At 36.8% G+C, this 21,124-nt stretch overlaps 1 protein-coding gene across 5 annotated transcripts in view; it reads left to right on the forward strand.

Moving 5' to 3' along the window:
* The window catches only part of ptprua (protein tyrosine phosphatase receptor type Ua), a 229,125-nt gene that overhangs the window by 158,898 nt on the left and 49,103 nt on the right, over positions 1-21,124 (forward strand). For all 5 annotated transcript variants that reach the window (XM_026942351.3, XM_026942353.3, XM_026942354.3 and 2 more), the window contains exons 8-12: positions 4,243-4,566; positions 13,931-14,040; positions 16,387-16,588; positions 19,186-19,288; positions 20,820-21,108. In XM_026942351.3, coding sequence (XP_026798152.1) covers positions 4,243-4,566; positions 13,931-14,040; positions 16,387-16,588; positions 19,186-19,288; positions 20,820-21,108 — 1,028 coding nt within the window. The remainder of the gene's footprint in view (positions 1-4,242; positions 4,567-13,930; positions 14,041-16,386; positions 16,589-19,185; positions 19,289-20,819; positions 21,109-21,124) is intronic.

The following is a 21,124-nucleotide window of genomic DNA, read 5'->3' on the forward strand; positions in this document are numbered from 1 at the left end:
AAAAGATGTATAATACCTACTAGCTTGTATTAGACCCTGATTGAAATAAGCTATTTCCTGTAGTTTCTTCTTCATGAATCACCTGCCAATTCTGGTCAAAACTGGTAAATTGTCAAGAGATTAGCGGATTGCTTCATTTCCTTCTCAAATTATCCTGAAGGTTTTTTTTTTTTTTTTTTTTTTTTTTTACATTTATGGCATTTGGCAGACACCCTTACAATTATCTCATTTACCACTTACAATTATCTCATTTATCATATTATTATATTGGCTTTAAAAAGTAGCTTGAATACTTACAGTTTGCACCCTAAAAATGATATATTTTGATAAATAACCAAAATAATATTAAAACCAAAACAAGACAAAATTTGCATCTAAATATTTTGTTTATATGATGTAATCTTATTTGGAACATATGATTTAGCAAACTAACGTGAGTGGCTCTTATGATATGAATCATGATATGAATCTCATGCAGGAAGGAGCCGTTGGGCAGATGTAAAGCTCGTGGAAGATAAGAGAGAGATATAACCGATAATGTTCAGTATAACTGAATTAATAGTCTCTATTAAATGTGTCCAGACACAAATGAGCTACCTCAGATTCGCAGATTAAGCCTATTTCTACGTCGTAAGCAACACTGCACATGCGGCATGTGGCAACTGTTCCATACTACTTTTCATTTTACACCAGACGCTGCCTGGTTTTCCATTCACTGGTTTAGTAAATCTAAATGTAAATATCTGACTGGCCATCAGATAATTATAGAGACGCATTCCCACTGTGATCACATAGTTCATTAATCCGATGAGATTTTCACTTCTAAACTCTGTGGCAGTTATAACTTTGATGAAGTTTGAATGCTGCACAACACCATGTTTGAGTAGGCTTACAGGCTGAAATATTGATCGGACATTTGGTAAAACTGACATTAAATAAAGCAGGGATTCTCAAAATATTTGCAGCAAGTAAAAAAAAAATTAAAATTAAATCCACAGACCCCATCAGTACAGAAAAATTATATATTAGCCTCATTATTTATATGTTTGCAAAAATATCTTGGCTAATAATAATATTGGGGTTTGAATTAAAATAATTCAATTCAAGTGTCCAGTCAAATAGACAAATTCTATCATTTTCACTGAATATCTGACTTACCGATGGCTGAGAAATTAAAGGCAGAAATAAGCGGCTCTGTTATGCTGCAGGGGGTATTTATTTTTGCTAGCATGGATTGGGGCATCTCAGAGGGAAGCGTCATTGCAAATCAATAGAAAGTTATTCTGACGAATCACCTTTATCCTATGATGAAACATTTCTATCCTGATGGGGAGTGGTCTCTTCCAGGATGACTCCGCCCCCATCCACAGGACGTGAGGGGTCACTGATTGAATCGACGAGTATGAAAATGATGTAAATCATATACTATACCCTTCGCAGTCACCAGATCTCAACTGGAATGAACACCTATGGGAGATTTGTTTGGACCTGTGTGTTAGACAGCGCTTTTCACCATCATCAAAACACCAAATGAGAGAATATCTTTTGGAAGAATGGTGTTCATGTCTCCAGTACAGGTCCAGACACTTGTAGAATCAAGTGCATTGAGGCTGTTCTGGTGTGTCGTGGTGGTCCAACACCTTACTAAGACACTTCCTTTAAATTTGTTATACATCTCTAAACAGTGTCATGTGCTTGAGTATTTCTTTAGATATACACTCAGTATGAAGTTCATTTTGTTCAGGGCTTGCGGATCACTTTTGAACCACTTTTCCGTGACTTCTAATATAACATCCATCTTGGGAAGTCTGTACATGCTTGCACTGGATTTGGAGCTGGTGCAGGAAATGTTTTGATCCATTTCCTGTATAGTGGCTCATCTTTTTTATTCGGCTTATACATCAACGTCAGCACGGCCTGAAGTGTCAATTCATCTCAGTCACTTAGAGCGGCGAAGCGGGCCTCGAAATCAGAATTTTCTGTCTTATATCTGCCTAATGCTCCAGACACACACAACGCTCATGTTTTATGTCTTGATAGTTGTGACAAGTATGAGGATTTTGATCCTTTTTTTCACTGTTTCTGTTTCACTTGCATATATTCATTGTAATACAAAAGTATTGCTTACACCATGTGACTTATCTGCACTTCTCTGCAGACAATAGCACATATTTTGTGACTGAATTAATGTTGCGATTATGAAAAACTGGTCATATTCAGTGGCTAGAATCAATCACAGAAGCAGTAATTTTGACAGCAGCCCTGCGAAGCTGGCTGTGTGGCAGGCTAATCATACATACACACAAAGGCATTATGTGTAATTTACCAAATGCATGTGGAAAAAGAGCTAGTTTGAAATGCATAAAGCTACTACAAAGACCATGTGGAAGACTGTGAGGAGGGAAATTGTATTATATGACTGTAAGAAATCAAATATTTGTATTACCATATGTCAAGCTATGGTATATATGGTATTTTCAAAATAATGTTACTTTTACAGTACATACCTTGTATATTGCATCATATGTACATTGTAGGAGGTTTAGGAGTTGTGATGATGTTCTATGAGGATAAAGAATTTTAAATATAAATTTAAATATATATAAGTCTTTAAATATATTTTCTTTTGAATATTGCAAAAAAAAAAAAAACAGCAATGTGCAACAAATATTTTATTTAACTTTATTTATTTATTTATTTTTACAATTTTGTTTGTCTTCCCCTTTAGCATGTAGGTAGAAAAGAACAAAATTTTGAGGTCTAAACATTTATTTAAAAAAAGTTGCAAAGAACACCTTTTTGTGTATTAAAAAGAGAATAATATGTAATAGACCACTTTACAGACAAAAACATAACCAAGGTTGTCTGGGATTACCTGCAGAAACAGAAGCAAGTGAGGCTGCCAAAGTCTGCAGAACTTTTCAAAGATGCTTATAAAACGGCACGATGGTGTAAATAAGAACAAAATTGAAGGCAAATGGAGAGGAACACCAATTTTTGATATTTTTGAGTTTCCTTATGTCTCTATAGGTTTCCTCTGGGCTCTCCGGTTTCCTCCCACCTCGCAAAAACATGCCAGTTTGTGGATTTAAATTGCCCCTAGGTGTGAACGAGTGTGTGAAGGAGTGTGTGAGTGTGTGTAGGTGTGTTTGCATGGTGCCCTGGGATTAATCGGCGTCCCATCCAGGGTGTAGTCCTGTCTCACACCCAAGATAGTGTTCCCAAGATAGGCTCTGGATCTTAATATTATAATGCCGAATATTATATGAAACAATCTCTATATTATATGTATATACTGGATATTATGCATCTAACATGTCCTTGGTTATTTTAATATTTTACAATGTGTAGCAATACACTAACAATATAATATTTATGGTTTAATCCATATCATACAGCCCTAGCTGTGAGAACATGCAGGCACCTCTTGCAGTGTGTGGGAGTTTTTGATGGTCTGTCTAACACTGAGCCTCAAGATGTCCCTACAGATGCGTGTCACTAATTAGTTTAATCAGTGTAGCTTGATTTTGATCCAGCAATGCTGCGAGGTTGTGTTCGGGCCCAAACAGTGAGACAGTACAGAAGTCACAAATGAGATTTGATTTTCTTCCTTATTTCATTCTCCGAGGCCATTTGTTCAATTAGCGGTTATAATGTTCTATATGATCAGCTGAGTAGCTATAGATTTTAACCATCATTACATGTACGGTTTTGGATTGCACCAAATTGGAGGCGAAGACGTCTTAAAAATGCACTTTTACAATGAATTGTTTTTCATTCACAGAGAAATGCGGCATTAAATGTGAGATGTCATTAAGGTGCATTCAGATTTGACATACCATTAGTCGTACTATATTAGTATGATCTAGAAGCAGCAAGAGAGAGAAAGTAAATCCAAAGCAAATGGATGTTAAGATGAAATAGATCGTGCATTTTTTTCTTAGTTCCACTACCTTAAAATGCTGAAATGCTTTTTTTCTTCTATCTTGTCCCGTTCCTTTGAAATCTATGGTATAATGAGAAATAACGAGGATCTTGACAAGACAATGCTCTATCAGTGTAGCCTCTCTCTCATTCTTATTATTGTTATCAAAATAAAGGATTGTCAAAGACTATTTGCGTCATTTGGTTTGCAGGTTTTGGTACTTTAGACATTTTCTATATTTATACACAGCTAATTGAGGATAGAGTCATTCTCTCTTAAAGCATATTCAGTGATATGAAGTTATCTCTCTCACACAGAGCCCATGCGTCCACTCCGAGGTCTCGCGGCGTCTGAGATTCAGTCACGCCAGTTGGTGCTACAGTGGGAGCCCCTCGGCTACAACCTGACACGATGTCACACGTACTCCCTGTCGCTATGCTACCGTTACTACACCGCAACAGGGAGCGGAGCCATCACCAATAACGCCACCGTGAGAGAGTGTCTGTCAGTGGAAAGGAATATGTCACGCTTCACGCTACGAGACCTGCCCCCGTTCCGTCCTGTACACGTGCGCCTTGCGTTGGCTAACCCCGAGGGCAAGAAAGAGAGCCGAGAGGTCACATTCCAGACGGAGGAGGACAGTGAGTACATGGTTATCTTCACGTAACAAAAAAACATCATTATAGACATACACACAGAATAGGATTCAAAAATCTCAGTCCATTACCTAGAACTGTTTACGTCTGACAGCATTCTTCACTGTGAAAGATTAAAAAAGACATAAACACTGATTACAACCAACAGGATATTCAGATGTCTGTCAATATCATCCAAAGTTTTCCTTAAAAGTAAGAAAAAAACTTTCTCTTTATACCCAAAGTTCTGTTTATGAATCATTGAATACATTATATTATTACTATATTATTTTATTAGTATTATTATTAATAAATAAAAGTGATTCTTTCTGGTGGGCTCAGGTCTTTAAGGTTCAAAATATAAGATGTACATCACCTCCAAATCCCTTCTTCTGATTTACGTTTCTCTCTGGACTCGTTGCATCATGTCTCTGTTATATCCCTACAAACCTTCCACATAAAATCTCAAATCAAATCAAATATTTTGTACCAGAGACCAATAAACACCTTTTTTTTAAAAAAAAACTTTTTTGGTTTTTATTTGAAGATTTTTATTAAATTAATTTATTAAATATTTTTTAAATATATATATTTTTACTTTTATTCGAAGAGTTTTTTAACCTCCGATATCAGCTGAATCATGTAACAGTCCTAAACTGCATGACTTTTGTACATGTCAAGAAAACAATCCCAAAATTATATTTTCTATTATTGTGCTTATTAACATTAAATATTTTAGACCCGAATACTTTTAATGTTAGGCGTTTTTCCCGTTAATTAGGAAAAAAAGAATTAATTTATTTGTTTATTTTTAAACATATGGTATTCCAGCACATGGACAATTTCTTTTAATTATTTAATATAGTCCATGATATTTATTTAGAAAAAACATATAATTAAGCAGTATCACGCAAGCAAGAGTGCAGTGTACTGAATATCAGCAGGGCTGTGATTCGGCATTGGCACGAGCCTGCAGGCCGAAGTACAAACGGTTCTAAAAAACAAGAAATTAATATTGATTTAGTGACATTTCAGACACATTATGGCCAAATGTTCTGTTTTGCTCCGCAAGCAGAAACAGATCCTGAAGAAGCCTCAATCACGTCAGCTAGCTGGATATCTAGCTCATGCTGATTTGTGTATTCCTGTTAAAGGTGCTTCTGGTAAAATTGGTCCCTTCTTCTTTTTAATCTTCATCTGACGATCTTTCATAGTTTACGTCAAAAGTTATATTCCTGGAAAATATCATTTCTCCTGTCTGCTGCTGATGTCACTAACTGTACTGTAGTAATTGCTTCGAATTAGGAAGTGGAGTTTTACATGCTGAAAACGTCCCAGTGAGGTTATAGCACTCTTGGAACACCGCTTGACCAATCAAAGTAGTGGACCAGAGCTAACTGTTGTATAATAATAATAATAATAATAAGTAATTTGCATATGTTTTGTAATTTATGCACGAAAGGGTTAAATACACTACCAGGCAAAAGTTTGGACACTTTCATTTTTTCAATATTTTTACTATAGTTTTAGAATAAGAAGAAACAGAAATGGAATTATGCAGTGATTATTTCAGGGAAAGAATCAGATGAATCTTATACTTTCGATTCTTTACAATATTCCTGATGAAGCTTTGGACACACTCAGCATTTTGAGGGAGCTTCACGTTGGAGGTTTTACCTAAAGTTCCCAGGAAGGCTGAGCACTTGTTAACTGCTTCTCCTAAATGAAAACTTCTAAAGGAAAATGACTTATTTAAAGGAACAATTTTAATTTGAAGTAAAACGACTTGAATTAAGTAAAATGTATGGATAAGGCTTTATCACAATGTCTATAAGACAATGAAAAAGTGTATATTCAGTATTGTGTGTCGAAACTGGTAATGTAATTATGAAAAAGTGCATCTGAAGAGGAGCAGTGCACTTGGAGATTACACTACTAGTATACTACCTTTGATGAAAAACATATTCATCTATTTTCTATAAGCATATTTGAATCTGACACTGTACAATTCAGTCCCAATTTAAACAAAAATGACACAAAACACTATGATTTTCTAATAGTAAAAATCATTTAGCATGCTTTAACTAATTATACAGTAATTGTGCCATTGTTCACCGGCATTTGCACAGTTATACTGGTTATAGCAACGATGCAAATATCGATTCTCCAAATGCTTGGCATCAGCATAACTAAACGGCTGAGCAAACATTTCAAATTAATAAACCACAACCATCAGTGAACTGGAAGAAGAAATTTGCTTATTTTTGCATTTTCTATTTTGTCATGTTGGACAGGTAATAAAGCACATTTTCATGCAAATAGTGAGAGATTAAACTAATCAGTAAATAAATACCGTCCATGCTGGCAGTGAATAAAGGTATTCATTCTTTCATTCATTTCACCTTATTTATCACTTCAGAGGAATTTTCGGAGGGTCCCCCTCCCTTTCTTCTTCTCCTCTGGCCTCAATTTCACATTAGATTTCTTCAGCCATAGTTAGCGTGTCATGCACTAATGATTAATTGTAAACATCAGAATTAATTGTGTTAATAAAGTGTGAAAACCTGGAGCTTACACAGCAAAACAGAGCAAGAGTACAAGAAAAAAAAAAAAAACAGGTGTGGACAGGGGCCTTTATTTATCACCCTCTCTCTAGCACTTCAATCTTGGCAACCAAATCCACCCTAGAGAGTCCAGCTGTGATAAAAGAAAGGCTTTCCATGCTTCAGGTTTGCACATTTTCATTGTTCAATCAGATGTGAATTCATCAGACCGTGATCATTGGTTTTTTTTTTTTTATTGCTGCCCCTTGATATGACATCTACCTTAGGACATTTGGGATAAGCAGCTGGCATTGTACACAGTTAAGATGCCTAATAGTCCTTTCTTAGATGGATTTGAAATGTGTTGTTGCATTTCCTGCACTTTCATTTATTCCTGCAGATGTTCAATGGCGTCTATAGATCATTCTTCAAAAGGATTTTTACCCTGTGTTCATTCTAGCAAGTGATAAGTCGCCCATGCTGTGTGTCCAGGTCTGTGTTAGCGCTTGTGGGCGTGCACTGTCCAGATTTTTTTTTTTGGTTCCAATGAAAAATGGCTGTAGCTATATATAGCTTCTAAAAGTAACTTTTAAACACAAATTAAACAATCAGTGTAAAAAATTGGCTGTTTGATTTATGTTATTTGCTTGGAATGTGCATACACTCACCAAAGGCACCAACGATCTCTGCTACTTCCTTCCAAGCTTTGTATTTCATTTATTTTGTCATTTATGACAGGATAATATTAAAACACAGCTAGGTGTTTTTCTTCCATCAAGCAGGAAATGGGAACTAACAGGAACTAAACTGTAGAAACTAAAGTTTTGAGTGGAGAATTGAAGAAATGTCACATATGCACCATAGGATAAGATGTCGGTTTACTGTGTCATAAGTAATTTGCATAGAATTTATTCAATTTCAGTTGATTACATCTCAGCCACTTGTTGTGTTGTTGCTGAAATCGTGGTTCTGTATCGTTCGTGTCAATATAAAATGAATGGTTGCCTGTAGCTTTCTCACTTGCTAATGTGAACATAAATATAGGAGAAAAAAAAAGACGTGTGTTCAGCAAATTAGGAAGGTTATTTATACCACTGAAGGCTGGATGTATGAACGTGAGGAGGTGAAGTGCAAAATGCGACTTTATTCAGCCTCAAAATGCACTCACAATGCATCTAAAATTAATATTCAAGTCAAGATCGTAACTAATCAGTCAAAGTAGATGCATTTTGTGTGAGGCACAGGATTTAAAAAGCACTGTGAAATGGAAGAAACTGTCAATCTTGGAGCCATCTGAAAATTCAGGCTACAGGGGAAATACAATTTTAGTAATGAAAATATAGGAAGAGATTCATTTCACCCTAGTAAAATTACTGCTGTGTACAGAACAAGCCAGGTTGTGTAAAAATTGTGTAATTAAAATGGAAATTGGCAATGTCAAAACATTTTAAAATGTGTGTTGAATTTCTACTGTGACTGCTTGTGTGTATGGGAATGCTGTGTATTATCTTAATTTATACAACAGAGTTAAAATAGTGTGATTGTTTAACATGTCCCTGATATTTTTTATTTCTGTGAAATGAGAGAATTGTTATTCTGTTAGCAAATATTCTTTCAGCACAATTTCAAATGCTGTACTTCCAACTATCAGCTAGGGCAAGGATTGTCAGTTAAGGACTTGTTTTATTATATAGTATATGGTGATGAATAATAAAGCAAAAATAGATTCATAAAGTACTGTACAGAAATACTGTTTAACAAGCTGAATATATGAGAGAAGGTAATTAATCTAATGCAAATCCCCCAAACTGATTTCCCACTTCCCAAAGTTGTGCAATCCTCTCCCAAATGCATATAGTATGTATGAGGGAGAGGAAATACTTCGCGCCCTGGCATGTAAACGGTGCATGAACTAGGCTTGTGTGATATTGACTTTTCCCTGCTAGAGATTTACCAGAACTGATAGTTTAAAAAAGACAGGGAAATGAGCATTTCCACCATTTCAGACTTAGGGAGAGGATGGGAAGGTGAAATAATATTATCAGCTGTTCAGCTGGAATTGTTTGCTGGCAGCGACAATCATGAAAACTGAGCTGGATGGTGGATTTTTAAGTGATGCCCAGTAAACAAGCATAAAATATGTTTGTAAATGTTAGATGTGACACTTTGTTGTAGGCTTATTTAATCCTTTTAGGTCAAAAAATTTATCCTTTTTTTTTTTCTTGTGACTGAAAACTGCCATTTTTTGACAATTTTCTGTTGAAACGTTCGCCTAATAATTATAGTTAACAGATATATACTTGTCTAATGCTAAGTTGAAAGGTAGATTTAAAACATAAATATTCTCCATTTACCTTGACAGAAAGTGACAGCGCCCAGCGAGTCCTGTCTAGAGCATGTGAGATGTACAGAAGGGGGCGGGGCTTCCAGACAGTCAGTCTGTCAGTCATTCCAGATTAATATGTTGATCTCCTGTTTTACTGGGGGGAGGGCAAGAAGACTGGTCTTTTGCCAAATTTTTGAGTGATAACTCACAGCAGCTTAGTCAGATGTTAAATTGCGGAGTTCCTATGCTAAAAAATGTAAAGGTTGGCAGGTCTGATAATATAATATAATCAGAATAAACATCACTGGATATTGTGGAAGTGTAAAAATGTGCAGAGGCAACCCTAGCGTGAACTGCGTGGTTAGGCTTGTATACCAGTATTGTACATAATATGCAAGGTCATTTGGGCAGAATGCATCGTAATTGAGCCTGAAACTGAGCAAAAAAGCATTGCTAATTCTGGTCCTGAGGGTCCACAGTTAGTAGAAGAAATGGAATATATGTAGGATCGTATCCCCAGTATCTGCATAAAGGCAAATTAGCCATTGGATAGGCCCTAGAAGCACTTCATTTCATGCCGATGTTCATCAGACCACTCTTGTATCATTTTAGCAGTATGGATGGGGCCATTATCATCCAGGAATATAAGAGCAACATCAAGAAAGAGCATTTTCACCACTGGATGCACCTGTTCCTCTAAAACTGCCTCACATTTGTTGGCTGTTATCAGTATCAGCATTTTCAGTTGATGTAGAATGTACGTGTTCTTTGCGATGTTGTCTGTATCCTACCTGAAAATGTTAAAGATTGGGATCGTGGGAAATTGGATGGAAGAAGGGTGTGTGGAGGGTTTCATTTCTACAGTCCCCATTGCCACTGTTTCCAAGGATGCTATTGGCATGCCAAGATATGAAGCATCCCACATAGCATTAGAATCTACCATTAGGGCCATGAGACAGATATCATCTGCAAACTTTTAGAAGTTTTTCTTTTTCCATTTTGCAGTAGGTGTTGAGATACCTGGGGAAAATAGATGCAATGCATTGATAGTTTGTCGTTTTTTTGGCAGTTGGAAATGGTTTTAAGGCATTTCCATATAGACGAGCAGTGTTTAGCAGTTGCAGTTTGTTCTGAAGTTTCCACTTGGCATATTTTGCTGTACAAATGTCCCATTTGTAATTTCTTCCATCATTACTGATTTGGGTGACTTTTGGAATGGAGAGAAAGTCTTTGGTTTTGATTCTTAGTGGGTTTGGTTGAAATGGAGGTCTTTTTAATCCTTTCCTGATGCTTATTATACCAAAGCACAGTTGTAGGGATGTATTGTTTGTTTGTATATTTGGAGGTCAAGGAACAGGATCTTACAGTCTCACCTCTTTTGGCAAATTTAACCCATGCTTGTGTATCACATGTGCCACAATGTAACTATACAGCATCACATCACCAGTTTTTTTCTTATCTATGCCAATGGCCTTTAATTGATCCATCTGTCCACCTCTGACTGACACCAAGAATGGACTTCACTGTATCATGTCTCCATGCTTGGCCAATCAAAACCACAAACCTCAGCTATTTCCAATACTACTGGATTTCTTTTACATGGAAAGGTGGGGTAATGTAATTATTACTGGTGTATCTCTGTGATTTTATTGCCATACACTTGCATACATCATGTCAGTAATTTTTACAGGCTGTTTGTTCTCATGTCTGGATAGAGATAAGAGGTAATATATAATTGATATGTTGGTAAAGATTATGTTATATCCTGTGGGAAAAGAGGTTTCATGCTTTTCCTTCAATATGGAGACACTCCAGGAAGGGCTTTTTTAATCCTGTACCACTAAAACAAATCTGAAACCAAGTATTTACCTACTTTAAAACAATACAAACAAGATATAGATGATATAGAGAATATTTTAAAAAGAACTGTCAAGCTACTACAAATAAAGCGCAATTTGCACTGCCACAATAAGCCCTAATTATAAAGGTCACAAACAATCAGTTTGCATTAAAGATATGAGGGTTACATAGGAAGCATGGAATGTTTAATGTCATGACCATGCGGACATCATGAAGACACTCCCTTTATTATCTGTCTGTTATTAATGCAGATTAATACAGAGATTCCTGATCCCAGGTGAATCAATCATAAATACAGTAGACATCCTCCAGCAATACATGATATACTATATGGCCAAAAGATTGTGGACACATGACCATCACACCCATATGTTGGCCTTCCCCAAACTGTTACCACAAAGGTGAAAGCACTTAATTGTCTGAAATGGCTTTGTCTACTGAAGTTTTAAGATTTCACTTTACTTGAACTAAGAGGCCCAAACCTGTTCCAGCATGAAAATGCCTCTGTACACAAAGCAAGCTCCATGAAGACATGGTTTGACATGGTTGGAGTGGAAGACCTCGAGTGGCCTGCACAGAGCCCTGACCTCAACCCCACTGAACACCTATGGGATGAACTGGGATGCCGTCTGCACCAGGTCTCCTCGCTCAATATCAGTGCCTGACCTCACTAATGCTCTTGTGGCTGAATGAGCACAAATCCCCACAGCCACGCTTCCAAATCCAGTGGAGGAAAACCATCTCAGATGATTCGAGGCTGCATTACCAGCAAAGGGCGGTGGGGGGTGGGTAGACTTTGGATTGTAAGCACATATGGGCATGATGATGGTCAGGCAGATGGTCATAGTTTTAGCCATATTGTGTGTATGTGTGTGTGTATGGGTATATAGTATAGTGTATATATACTATACACTGAGGCATTTGTGCATCACAGATTATGCTGCATGTTGCATGAACTGAAATGTTTAACACAGTCAAATTCACTCTTTGAAGACCGTCAAACTAACTAAACAATTGCTCTCTAAATAGGATAGACGCCTACTGCACCCAGCAGCTGTCAAATGGAAGATGACGAAACTGTCCAAACAAAAGCTTATGACCTATCTTGATTTTTTTTGTTTTTTGTTTTCTTCGCTTCTTAAATCAAGAGTATCCTACAATATACCCTTTAATGTGTTCCAATCCAGGGTTCCTATGGCCAGTTGTTGTCTAGTTTACTAAATACCTACATTTTGGACTGATTTTTGGTTTGGATTCTTCATGGGTTGCATGGTGGTCACTATCTGTGTGGAGTTTCTCATGTTCTCCCCCTGGCCAGTGAGGGTTTCCTCCAAGTTCTCCAGCTTCCTCAGACCTCCCAAGAACCTGCTGTTGGGTGGATCGGTGATGCTAAACTGACCCAATTGGTGAATGGTCATGTGTGGGTGGTGCCAGGTGCCAGGAGCCAGGGAGGAAAAATTGGCCATGCTCTCTGGGTGGCATACTCTCTCTGCCCTGTCAATCACAGGAACACTAGCCAATCATGGACATCTGTGAGGTCACGTATGCAGAAAAGGGCAGATAGTGCTTTCCTCTGAGCGTGTTACACTGCGATGTGACACAGTAAAGGCATCAGTTTGAAAAGATGCGGTTGGCTAGCATCACGTGTCTCAGACGAAGCCTGTGTTAGCCTTAACCCTACCTGGTTGGTATCTCACTTATTCATCGCTAGCCTCATTTTCAGTGGGTGGTACTGCATCTCATTTGGACAGGGTAAAAAATAATTTAAAAACCAAATATCTTCTGCAAAATCAAAATGTGTTTTGCAATGTAATATTATAATCTATGTTACATCTAGGTTAATGTTTATATTTATGTGCTTAGAGGAATAGTAGGAATATTTTCTTTTTTTTTTTTCTTTTTTACATATTACAGAAAGCCAGTAATCAGTTCCATCTGGTGGCTCTGTTTGTGCTGGTGATTATACTTACTCTGGTGATTACTCACAGTTTGCCTTTGCCAGGAGCCCTGAGCCTGCCTTAAGCAGAATTGTAGTTATATGCTCATAGACATCAGTATAAGAATAAACACACAAACAGAGACTGAAGGTCTGACAGCACCATATTTGATGGTTTATGTCTATATTTTTTCTTTCTTTTTCTTTTACTTATTTGTTACATATCAGCCTCCTGCTGTGCCTTCCCTCTGGTGTATTTTTTTCCCCCCGTGTTGGCATCTATAGAGGTTTCATAAGGCTACAATATGTATGTGTGTGACAATTAGTTTTCACAGCATTGCATCCTCTGGTGACTTCATTCTGGTCTGGATGAATTCCTGTCTGTTTGTCATTTTAATTACACACTTTTTACACAGCATGGCTCATTTTCTCTGTAGCTCTCAAAATTTATCTGATTCTCTCACTAATGCTGCTACAGGCAAAATTGTCACGTCATCAACTTTTTTTTAATGTTTTTTTTTTTTTTTTATTTGGTGACCAGTAGGGGTGCAGAATCCCTCTAAATCCTTCCAAATTCCTCTTTCTCTCTAACTGTCTAATTTGCATTCTTTTTTGCATATTTTTGTAACTACTGGTCCGTGACTTGTACTTCCCTCACTGTTTTGTCTTACTATCGACTCTTTCTTCTCTTTATGACATTTACAGTCCCAGGGGGTATTGCACCAGAGTCTCTGACCTTAACCCCACTAGATGATATGATCTTTCTGAAGTGGGAGGAGCCTGTGGAACCTAATGGTCTGATCACACAATATGAGGTAAAAGAAGCTGAATTATTTGATTATCTTGATTTATCTAAGCCTTGATGTGCAGTGGATTACACTGACCATGTGCCATGGATGATTCCAGAGCTAAAATATCTAGTGTTTCTATTTATATATTAGATTGTTCTTGAATAACACCAAGCCAGAAAGTATAGGTTAATGTAATGTCTGTATGATTCTTCAGTCATTATTAGTTTGCTCCTGATATCACTGTGAGCATTTCTCTTATTTATACACAGTATGTTTATAGAGGTGTTCAATCTTTCCAGTAATGATAAATCAAAGTGACTAGACTTGTCATATGATTTTAAAAATGTTATACCACAATACCACTCATCCAACAGCTTTATTAGTTTAACTGCGTAGGGAGAAATTTCTGTGTTCTGAGCTAAAACAACTTTTGCTGAGAAATGTTACTTGTGTAAATTTATGTTCATTGTGGTGAATAAATATTTATGTAAGACTTTATCTAAGAATTTCAGAATCCATACTGATAGTGGGTTTTGAAAGTATTCAGACCCCTTCACATATTTTATGTTATAGATTTCATTTAAAATAGATAAAATTATCAATACAATAACCCATTTATTTTTATATTAAGTAATACATTGTGTCCCTATTGTGGTCAGGAAAGATCTTTTATACTTCATTGGGGCAGTTTTAAAAAAAAAAAGCTGATGCTGTTTAGCATGGATACCTATAAATATACTACAAATAGGTGACAGTTTAAAGAAAAACATCATAAAGTGTCTTAATAGGGTGTTGGGCCACAACAAGCTGCCAAAGCTGCTTCAGTGCACCTTAGCATAGATTCTACAAGCATCTGGAGGTGTACTGGATGTGCGATGAACACCATTCTTCCCGAAGATATTCCCTCAGTTGGCGTTTTGCTAATAGTGATGGAGAGCGTGGCTGAAAATCTCTCACAGGTGTTCAGTTAGGTTGAGATCTGGTGACTTGATTTACATCATTTTCCATTCAGTGAGCTCTCGTGCCCTGTGGATGGGAACATTATCATCTAGAAGAGAAGAGAACACTCCTTGTCAGGATAGAAATGTTTCATCACAGAATAAAGGTGATCAGTCAGAATAACTTACTGTTAACATTTACTCATTATTATATATTTTACACTTTATCTTTTACATATTCACGGCACTTTAAAAAAAAAAAAAAAAAAAAGTTATCTGTATGCATTCCTTTCATGACCCTCCAAGTGACTGGACTAATTTAAAAAAAAATGGATAGCTTTCTTTTTATGCGAATCAGAGAGTAGCTGTTTCTCAGGGCTGCAATTAGAGCAGGAGACAAACACAATCATTTATTTGCCTTTATTAGAGGCTCTCATGCGGGGCAAGCGTAAGTGGTTATAATATTAGTATTTCATCATCTTGCCACGCTCCAGTTGTGTCCGCCCTTGGTGTGTGTTTTCAATTTGTTTTGGATCACCTGCACTTTAAGTCCAGGCTATCCAGCGCAAGGGGTTAAAGGAAGTGATAACTGATGCCATTTAGCATGTAGAGACCTTTTCATCATTTAACTAATTACGTGTTTTCAGTTATCTAATACTACATTACTTACTGAATACAAATGTTTTTCTTGGGCTATTGTTCTTGTTTTGTGCTTGACAGCTCTAGAAAAATAGTCCTTAACCATAAACTAAGGCTTTTGAACATGCTTGTGCAATATTAACAGAAAATACAATGTGATCTAATGAAAAGTATTAAAAAAAAAGGATTAATAAGCCATGGAAAGGAAAGGAAGTAGGTTTTCTTAACTGTTGGTTTGGAAAGAAGGCCTGAGCAGTTACAGTACATGCTCCAAAGTGTTCTCCAAAGAATCCTAGCCCTTTTTGGACAATTTTCATTAACCCTTACATCTCTAGCCTATTTTTCACTAACACTTAGACCCCTAGCATATTTTTTTAAATACATTTTCACTATCCCCTACAACCTTCGCCTATTTTTGGACATTTTCCTTAGCACTTAGAACCCTAGCCTTTTTTTGGTAATTTTCACTATCCCAGAACCCTAGACTATTTTTGGGGTATTTTACATTAACCCTTAGTTAGTCACTTACAGATTTTTGATATCACCAGTTTTAGCTAAAAAAAATGTATGTTACATCTCTTGGTAAGAGATGGAAAAGGTAAGAGTAGATTCTCTGAAAACAAAAAAAACAAACGCAGGTTTAGTTCTAACTTCTAACTTCGTTCTGATTTGTTCTTTTCTTTGATAGCATACAAAAACATTTGATTTGCTCAGGGCAAATACACTCGATCACAGACACATAAAAAGTCAAAACATGACTCTTTCTCTCGTCTTTTCTCTTTTCGCATTCCAGATCAGCTACCAGAGCATTGAGTCATTCGACCCCAGCGTGAATGTGCCTGGGCCACGCCGCACTGTCTCTAAGCTGAAGAATGAGACGTACCACATGTTCTCAGGCCTTCAACCCGGAACCACATATCTGGTATCTGTGCGTGCCCGCACTGCCAAGGGTTTCGGCCAGACCACCTTAACCGAGATCACCACAAACATCTCAGGTAGGTGTTGAAAAATGAGAAGAAGTACAAGGGTCAAATGGAAATCTTACTTTTTTAAATTTTGCATTGTTTATTGCAAGTAGGAAGCACCAAAGTGTAGAAGGGTTTCATTTGACTTACGCTTGTAAACAGGTATGGAGAATATTTTGCTGTTTATTATTGTGAAAGTGGCAATTCTGAGCTACTCGTACCAGAGTTTATAAATGCAGTAGATCACTGTTATGTCCTAACTATACTGACGTTTAATAAAGAATAAAACACACTGGGTCGCTTAATGATGGGGTGGTGTGATATGGCATGAAGTTATTGTTACCATGCTCGATTATTTTCCTATAACCATGTGACCCAAAGTGTTTACACCGTTTTAACCATTTATAGTTTCATTTATAGTTTATAGTTTGTTATGAAATGTTTGAGAGACAGCTTAGTTCCTCTTATCACTTATGTTATAACCAATACAAACTATTATATTTCTCTTTTTAAGCTCCCTTTTTTTTCTCTTCCCTGAAGTTAATAAGACAAATAATACAGCTTGTCATGTTACAGAGAAGCTGTAAAAAGTCCTCAGTCCTGAAGACTCTCTCATAGCAGAAAATGTACTGATTAGATTTTGGAATTGATCCAAACAGGATCAAGGTCACAGCAAGGTCAAATGTCTGAATTAGTTGTTTTTTTTCCCCTTTTTTTTTAATAGCTTTCTTTATATTTTAAGTATGCTTTAAGGGTATTTAGTAACAAGAAGGGCTAGACTTGTTGGTGGTGGAGGCATCTCGTTTAATTAGACTTCGATCATGTGGAGCGGCCGCTATACAAGTTGTCGGAAACGAGCCGTTACTATAGAAACAATAACGTATTAGAACAAGTGCATTAATATATGCCTATCATTTGAATTACAGCCAGGACTACTGTCAGAACTGCTATTATAGAAAATTCATTAACACCATTCAGAGAACAATAACAAGAACAATATCGCTGTGATATAACTCAGGTTAACAGATGGCTGGTTTTTATTTGTCACCTGTCTGTAACTAATAACACGTAATGCATGATATAAGTTAAATGCTATATGTGAGAAAGTAGCAAGCATTTTCAACAGCCAAAGTTCTCACAGCCCAGTATTCTGAGTATCAGTTATATTCATATGAATAATCATTTTTGTGAATATGATCTGGTGTGTCAGTGGTGGAAGGAATTCTACTTTATTGCTTCCACATCTAGAAGCTATCAACAATATTGGGGAACAGTCTAATGCAGCTTTATTATCTACCACAGGGAATCTGATGATATGGTTTGTGTTGTGGTTAGATGTAGGAGAGACGAGTTGCAGCTCTACATCCAGAGCTTTATATGGTCGTAAACATGAAAGATGGAAAGAATTGCAACTGCAGTTGAACTGAGAAGTAGCTCAAGAAAACTTCAGTGTGTAAAATTTGCATTTCATTCCACCTGTACACCTGAGGTCAGACAAGTTTCCAATTTATTACTGCCATTTTCAAACCTTGTGTTATGGCATTCTTATCTTAACTTTCAGACCTGCAACACAAAACCTGAAGTCATTGCATTAAAACAATAATATTTTTTACATTAAAAAGACTACTTACTGAATTAATAAATGCAAAACAGATGCATTTTGCTGCAGACATAAAGTATATGGGGAACATTATGTATATCACATATCTTACAACCAGGGATTTAGGCACAAATAAACTATTCCACCCAAATACCATGTGAAAAACTCTTATTTTGACATGCATATTTGACATGTTTTTAAATTATTTTCCAACTACTGCATTCAAAACCCATGGTTCATTCATTTAGGCTTAATACCCAAATATATACATATGTATGACATTCATTTTTCAATTATATACAGTCTTCATTTGTTTTTACATGCTATTCCTTGAATATATTTTATATGCCAACTTGGATATGATGCTCTTATAGGGAAATTTATCAATATTCAGACGTATATTAATATTCATATGTATGTATTTATTGGATTTGTTTGCATTAGATTGGATTATTTTGCTTATTTATTGTATATATTGGCCTCAACTGGTATTCCATATGGTGTTTTTGAGTGTATTTACATGACATATTGTGGTGATATCTTATTTTCAGACTGATATCATGCAACTTTTAGGTTTAAGTCTAAAGAAACCTGCATAACTGAGACATGCCTTTGTTTTGGATAAACCCTATCCCATATGTGCAAATCCCACTCAACTGTCTGAACAGATCTGAGGTCTGTGCAGTTCCCTCACTGTGTGCATGTAACTCAACTCTGAATATGGCTCATTCTAATATGGGATTCTTTATGTGGTATGCATTATCACTAATACTGCAAATTAGTAAATAAGAACAACTGCATTTGGCCTACAATAATAAAACTTGTGTTTGAAAATCACCATTACAAAAAAAAAAAGAAAAGAAAAATGGGGAATGTCCGGTGAACCTACTTTTAGACACTGCAGTGTGTTTTTTCTTATTGCTTTTGTCCTTATTTTAACTTACCTCCTAAAAGATTGATGATGTCTAGGACTAATTATGGGAGCCTCTCTTTATCTCTCTCTCTCTCTCTCTTTCTCTTCCTTTAGCGCCTGCATTTGACTATGACGACATCCCCGCTCCTTTAAGTGAGTCTGAGAGCACCATCACTGTGCTGCTGCGTCCTGCTCTGGCCCGAGGAGCTCCTGTCAGGTGTCCACCAAACAAATTGCAACAAATAACACAATGTTTGCTCTTCAGCTTTTCTAATGTGCTTTCCTTCTCTAGAATGTAAATTGGTTGTTTATTATTGGGCTTGCCTTGTGGTGGCAGTGCATACTGCATGCATTCACATACTGTAGTTTACACTTTTATTAGTGTACTGTGCTGCATTTTTAATAGAGGGACACTTTTAAAAGGACATTTTCACGAAACATAAAAGCGAAATGGCTTTCTATTTATTACAAATGCCACATCCCAGCATTTGTAATAAATAAGAATTCAACAGTGTTACATCTACTTCTTGGATTAAAAACTGCTGTAAATAATTACATGAGCTGGCAAAGTGCTAAAACATAGAACTGCAACTGGAGCATAGAGCTTATATATGATAGATAGATAGATAGATAGATAGATAGATAGATAGATAGATAGAGTTGAAATTAAAATCTGAAAAGTACAACTGCATCCATCTGCTGTTGGCAACCTCCTGTTTTTGTAAATGCAATTTTCCACTTATCCCAAATGTAATCAATCAGCTAAAACATGTTTGGTGTCTCATTTTTTTGCTCTGGAGCTATCAGGCTATTGTAGCTAAGAAATATTGGAAGTCTTTCACCCACAATCTTTTTTTTACACACACGCACAATTCATCGTACCAAACTGAGATGTGTAATATCACCTTTATATAAACAATACTGTAAAATAACAAGGTAGTCCATACTTACAAATTTAAGTTTAACATGTTACAACTCAGCCTTTAGACTTTGGGAAGCCTCAACCCTGAGTTCAGCAAGTGACATCAAATCAACATGGCTGCTCGCAGCATAAACAGTAAACAAAATAGCACTTCTTACCTTTAAATGAGTTATGCTGTATATACAAGTATTTGCTTCAGATCAATCAACATACAGACATGTTTGACTGTTAAATCTATAACATTATATAGTTTGTTGTTTGAGGAGGTGAACATACATCACTCATTATAGATCGCTGGCTAGCTTGTTGCTAACGAAAGACAAACATGGATGCCTCAATGGTTTTTTTGCTTGATTCAGCACAAATGCACATCAGAAATGGCGTGATTATGAGTTAAAATGTCCCACTGCAGCACTGTGCTAAGTATAAAGGATTCCAGGTTATCCAAGATGTATCTGATAATGTTACAGTGTTCAGACAAATGGAGATTTGTTCATTTTTATTGACTACACCATGACTTTCTGACTTTCTGTGTCCTAAGCCACTGCATAACATTGCTTAAGAACTGGATGTGGTTTGTGGCATGCATACATTACCGTACAACATTGGGGTTAGAGGAAAAGTGTGTAAATGTGATTTTTTTAACAAATGAAAACTCATTTAATTCCTAGTCTTGTCTTAAAAAGTGTTAGATGCATTTAGTGTAAGTGATATGTGATGTGAATATCTGCCCCCTACATCACCTACCAGTCTAGTGCTCATTCTTGTTGTAGGCTAAAAACACTAGGCCGAGCTCAACATATCTCATATAATGTCATACCTGCAGTGCTTACCATGTGGTGGTGGTGGAGGAGGACGGCTCACGGCAGGTGAAAAGGAGAGAGCTTGGCCACCATGACTGCTTTCCTTCCTCCTCGTCTCAGGGAGAGGCTCAGGGCAGAGTAGGAGGCGTTCCTCCTCACTACTACACGGCCGAGCTTCCTCCCAGCAGCCTTCTTGCAGCCACACCATTCACTGTAGGGGACAACCACACCTACAACGGTTACTGGAACACTCCCCTGGACCCGAGCAAGAGTTATCTCATCTATCTGCAGGCGGCAAGCAACTTCAGAGGGGTGAGTGGGTAGTGCG

Source organism: Pangasianodon hypophthalmus, chromosome 29, assembly GCF_027358585.1.
Source record: "Pangasianodon hypophthalmus isolate fPanHyp1 chromosome 29, fPanHyp1.pri, whole genome shotgun sequence".
NCBI lineage: Eukaryota > Metazoa > Chordata > Actinopteri > Siluriformes > Pangasiidae > Pangasianodon > Pangasianodon hypophthalmus.